General features: G+C 37.3%; 1 protein-coding gene across 1 annotated transcript in view; it reads left to right on the forward strand.

The window, feature by feature from the left end:
- The window catches only part of LOC138047606 (dual 3',5'-cyclic-AMP and -GMP phosphodiesterase 11A-like), a 33,143-nt gene that overhangs the window by 11,449 nt on the left and 16,694 nt on the right, over positions 1 to 5,000 (forward strand). Inside the window, exons 6-10 of the mRNA XM_068894532.1 lie at positions 79 to 143; positions 236 to 305; positions 2,385 to 2,432; positions 4,243 to 4,327; positions 4,587 to 4,654. Coding sequence (XP_068750633.1) covers positions 79 to 143; positions 236 to 305; positions 2,385 to 2,432; positions 4,243 to 4,327; positions 4,587 to 4,654 — 336 coding nt within the window. The remainder of the gene's footprint in view (positions 1 to 78; positions 144 to 235; positions 306 to 2,384; positions 2,433 to 4,242; positions 4,328 to 4,586; positions 4,655 to 5,000) is intronic.

Below are 5,000 nucleotides of genomic sequence, written 5' to 3' on the forward strand. Positions count from 1 at the left end.
CTGAGAACAATAATTTACTTTGTATTTGCATTTAAAGTAACTGTAGCCTGTGTCAGAAGTGTTTACTTCCTTTGTTAGGATTTAAGGATCACCAAAGTCTTCAACTTAAGAGTATCTGGAACTCGGAATACCAACAGTACAATGTACGTATCCAAACTTGTGGATGGTGTGTTAAGAGGTTGCCTAAAAATTTCAGTAACTGTTATAATAATAATGTGTTGCCTGTTAACTTCAGTTACAGCGAAGGAAGAGATGATGGGTCTTTCACTACAAGAATAGCAAAACTGGTAGCATCAACAGGCAAGGTAATATAATGTGGAGCAGATCTAAAACACAGGTCACAGGTCACAGGTCAGTGTATGTGTCACTGTGCTACAGCTAAGTAAACAACACTGAAAGTGTCTCCTAGTCCTTATCACTCTAAAAATGTTTTTGTCATGTTCAGAGGAAACATTTGGCTATTAAAGTTCATCGGGGGTCAGGATGGCTTAGCGGTTGTCAACCGTGCCTTCCACCTCTGTCACCAGGGTTCAACCCTCGGCCCTGAGGTGGTATGTGGGCTGAGTTTCATTTGATCACAATCAGACTCCGGGGATTTTTCTCTGGTACTCCGGTTTTCATCCTTCATCAAAATAGATTCTTGAGCAGTGAATTACAGTCAATAGGGATACCCTAGAGCTGGTATCCTTCCCTTTCATTGAAGTGAATGAATAAAGTTGGTTGTAAAGGAGGGACTTCTAGTCTTGACCTGTAGGATGTGAGCTGTGTCTTAGACCCCCCTCATAATGTACACAGATCATAAATATGTCCTTACTGCTGACCAGTTTGTCACTGGCTCGATATTATTGGTAGAGCAATGGTCCTCTTAGTACAATAATGTAGGTTAAGGTAGAAGACAACTCATCCATCCCCTTTCAAGGTCAGTGGGTTCAATAAGTACTGACAGCTGACCGTCCGTTACTTCACTAAGAGGAGTCAGCTACTGGTACTTTCAGATCTATTGATATTTTGACAATAGGGATTTTAAGATCTACTACGGCGACGGTGATGAAAATGTCTCTTCAAAATGCAACTTTGCACAATACTAAGCCTTTTGCGATTATTTCGTCTCGTTCACTTGGTACAATGTGAGCAACTTATCCTAAAATTGAATTTCTATGAGCGGTTTTAGAGTAAAAAAAAATAATTAATATACAATGAAAGATTCGCATTTGTACGCTCACGTTGTCATTAAAACCTCAAATGTGGTGATTTCACATATTGTTGTTATGCAGAGTACAGCAATGAAATGCATACCGCACATGCAGCACGATTCTTTTCCATCTTTTAACCAATCATATTATTGTTTTGTGGCGTTGTCGTATCTTTAGCCATTGTCATTTCTTAAACTCCCTAATGTCAACATGAAGTTGTCCAAACATGATCATTAATTTTGCTTATTTGAAAAGTGGCATTTTGCTGCCTTCTTTTAAAAATGCCATGACCCCAGGCCAGTCACCCCTTGAGAAAGAGACCCTTGGGTCCCTTGTTGATATCGTTGGTTACACTAATCAGACCATGCAGCCACCAACGGCTTCAAGTTTTATTGAAAACCCTGCTCTTTAAAGTTTTCAAAATTTCTTGTATTTGAGAGGAGGCGAACCATGCGAGTCATAAAGTTATTGAAAGCTAACCATTTTAAAATGGTTGCTTAGACTTAAATGCAAGACTCGCATGACTTGCTGGCTTGCAGGTTGTCCAGCCCCTCATTTACATACTTGTAATTGGCTTGTTTATTTAAAGAATCCCATACTGAGTGATGTCGCAGACCCTCTGTAGTTCACAAAATTGATATCATTATGCATTTTGCATTAAATCTTAACGTCAACAGCTTGTAGATACTATTGTGGCTTGTGGCTACTATGTGGTGTAAGCCTCGCACAAAACGAGAGCACTCAAAACGTCCTGAGAGCTGTCTTAAAAACTTTTGTTGAGGCCTAATTAGGCCTAAGGTTTATCTTTTATGCATGTTTAGGATGCTTTCTGTATTCTTATTAATTAGGCCTAAACAAAAGTTTTAAGACAGCTCTCGGGATGTTTTGTGCGCTCTTGTTTTGTGCGAGGCTTACACCACGTAGTAGCCTGTAGATTACATAGTAAGGTATCAATAATATTAATTGTGGGTAAAATATTTCCAAAGTATTAAAAGAGCAAAAAAACACTTGGTGGGGTCGGGTGGAGTGGTTCATCAAACACCTCTAGTTTCTCCCACCAACACGGTTGTCATAGTTAGCTTGCATGTCTGAAGGTTAATCCATAACTGCTTTCACGATATTCACCACCTCTGCAAGCGTGTACAGTGGGTAAAAAGCCAAATTTTGATGGTTTGTTTCCATGGTTTTCAGACGTTCAATGTTCCTGATGCGACTCAAGATCAAAGGTTTAAAAGAATTGTAAGTTGATCAAGGGGTCTGGGTTAATTTATTTTATTGGTCAATCAGTAATCATTAATTCAATTATTAAATTTTCAATCTCGGATATTGCATTTCTAGTGTTCTGATTGGCTCACTCAATCTCGGTTATCAGCTCATTTACCACAATGACCTTATATGGAAGCTGATTGCATCGGTTGTTTTGTAAAAACTGAGACAACATTCTTTTGTGCTGTAAGTAAAACAGTTCAGAATTTAATGAAAATTTAATAAAACAGTTGTTCCATTCACCCTTATTGGATATGAGACTGGTTATAGCCAACTTGGTCCTATGTGCCTCGTTGGCTATTTACCACCACATACCCAACTTGCGCTCATGGAAGAATAATTATTATTTTTGTTAATTATCCCGTTATGTTATGAAGTGACCAAAAACAGGCTGTTCAGTTTTTCGTGGGCAATACAACTCCTTCTCTCGAGTCAGCTTCACCTCTTTGGTACTTGCCTTGTATGAGATTCAAGCTTGTTTATGTCTGGAAATGCAGCTATAATCAGATGCAAGCTTAATCTTTTGATAAACATCACGAAGTAAATGTCTCTCCACCAGCAAGCCACATGGGACTTCAGCTTTTGGTGACTTAATTTTAGGTCTGCCTTTTTAATGTATTGTGCTTGAAAAAGCTAACCCCAATATGTTGGCTATAAATTATTTATCCTTCATTAAAACACTACGCCAATTTACTGGAGGGTAGATGCCGTAAAGGTAGCAAGAGAGGAGAAGCACCCTCCTCAGCAGCAAGGAGGTCACCATGGCAACTGAGCCACAGTTCACCTCCCAAGGGTATCCACCAAGCAAGCAGGTGCTTTGGAGAGAGGAGAGCATCCCTACCCCAAAAAACACCCAGATCACCAATACCCGCACCTTGTGGTGAGAGCACTCGCTGCCCACCAATGTAGCTTCACTTCCCAGACTCAGCGTCATAATTATATTATGTGGGTTGAGTTTGTTGGTTCTCTACTCTGCTCAGAGAGGTTTTTTCTCCGGGTACTCCGGTTTTCTCCTCTTCTCAAAAACCAATGTTTGATTTGATTTGAGATATATTGATTTGTCTTGTGTGTTCAGTGTCTTCAACTAGTGCCCCAGCACCAATTCTGTTATAATTGGTCTTAAAAATTAAAGATAATCTTAGTGCAATTAATTTACTTTAAATGCGTTTAATGAATTCCATATCACTGCTATTCCTCTGTTCTTTTATTCAAAAGAATCTTAACTTGATATTTGTGATATCCTTCATCTAGAGTAAACCTTTTTGTCAACACTAATTATGCATGTTTCACCGAGTTGTTATGTAGTCCTAACGGTTTTTCAAGTATTCTGTAACTGACGATGATGTTTGTAACATTGAAACATGTCGAAATTAAAAAATGTCGTAACTTTCTTAAAGATAACAATTTGCTTTCTGCTCTCTCGACCTTTTTGTCAAATATTATTGAATCTTAAGATTATCAGCAATCAATTAGCTAGAATCTCAATTTGCATTCCACTGTAGTACCTCACATCTTTATGATAATAGAAGTAGTCAGTCTGACTTTTGTACATTGACATTATTCTTAAAACTAATTATTATTTTCCTTTCGTAATCTTTGATTAGCTTTGCTAAATTTGGGTGGACAAACTTTTCATTGTAACTAGTATCCTTGAGCTCCTGGATTAAGTTATAATCAGCTTTGGAACAAAGGGGCCCAGAAGTCTGTGATCTACTCCTCTAAAAAACAGAATTTTTTGGTAAAAAGTGTTTTTGGAAATAACAAGTGGTGTTTTTTTTGATAGCTTGCAATGAGTTCTGACAATGGAGTGGAAGCTCACAGACCAATTCTTTGTATGCCAATCAGAAACAACAAGTTTGAAATCATTGGTGAGTTGATTGAAAAAATGTTTTAAAAAAAATTCAACACAAGTTGGTAAGTAATAATAATAAAAACATAATAAAAATGACAAATTTATTAATAATAATAATCTGTAAGTTTATTTAAGACTTCAAAGTATGATGAGGAGCATTAGCCTAATGTTGATTTTTCTTTAAAACTATGTGAGATTTTTATCACTGGAAAGCTCTCCAATCCATGTCCTCTCATAATTTTGACAATATTTTCTGTTATTTATCCTTACAACAGGAGTAGCTCAGTTGATTAGCAAGCTGAATAACAAGCCTTTTGACGAAAGTGATGAGACGTTATTTGAGGTATTGCTATGCTTATGTGGCCATAGGGGGCCCTTACAAACTATGTGACCATTAATCTCTATATTTTTCCCATAACTTCAATAAATCATGATCACATATCTTAACAAAATAAATGTAATTTTACCAAAAGTGTTGTTTGTGGTAATCCTTGTAGCTGAAAATGACAGAATTCTAGTGATTTGAAGGGTTTGGATTGGACGTTCACCTGAGCGTACCAATAGAACGACCTGTAGCCTATTCTATTATTGGACCTACAGTCCATTCTATTATTTTGTTATTATACCGTAAATCCTGTATGTTATTTGCAACATTTTTATTTACTTGCGGGAACCAAATCTGAACTTCC

This window comes from Montipora capricornis, chromosome 1, assembly GCF_036669925.1.
Source record: "Montipora capricornis isolate CH-2021 chromosome 1, ASM3666992v2, whole genome shotgun sequence".
Classification (NCBI taxonomy): Eukaryota; Metazoa; Cnidaria; class Anthozoa; order Scleractinia; family Acroporidae; genus Montipora; species Montipora capricornis.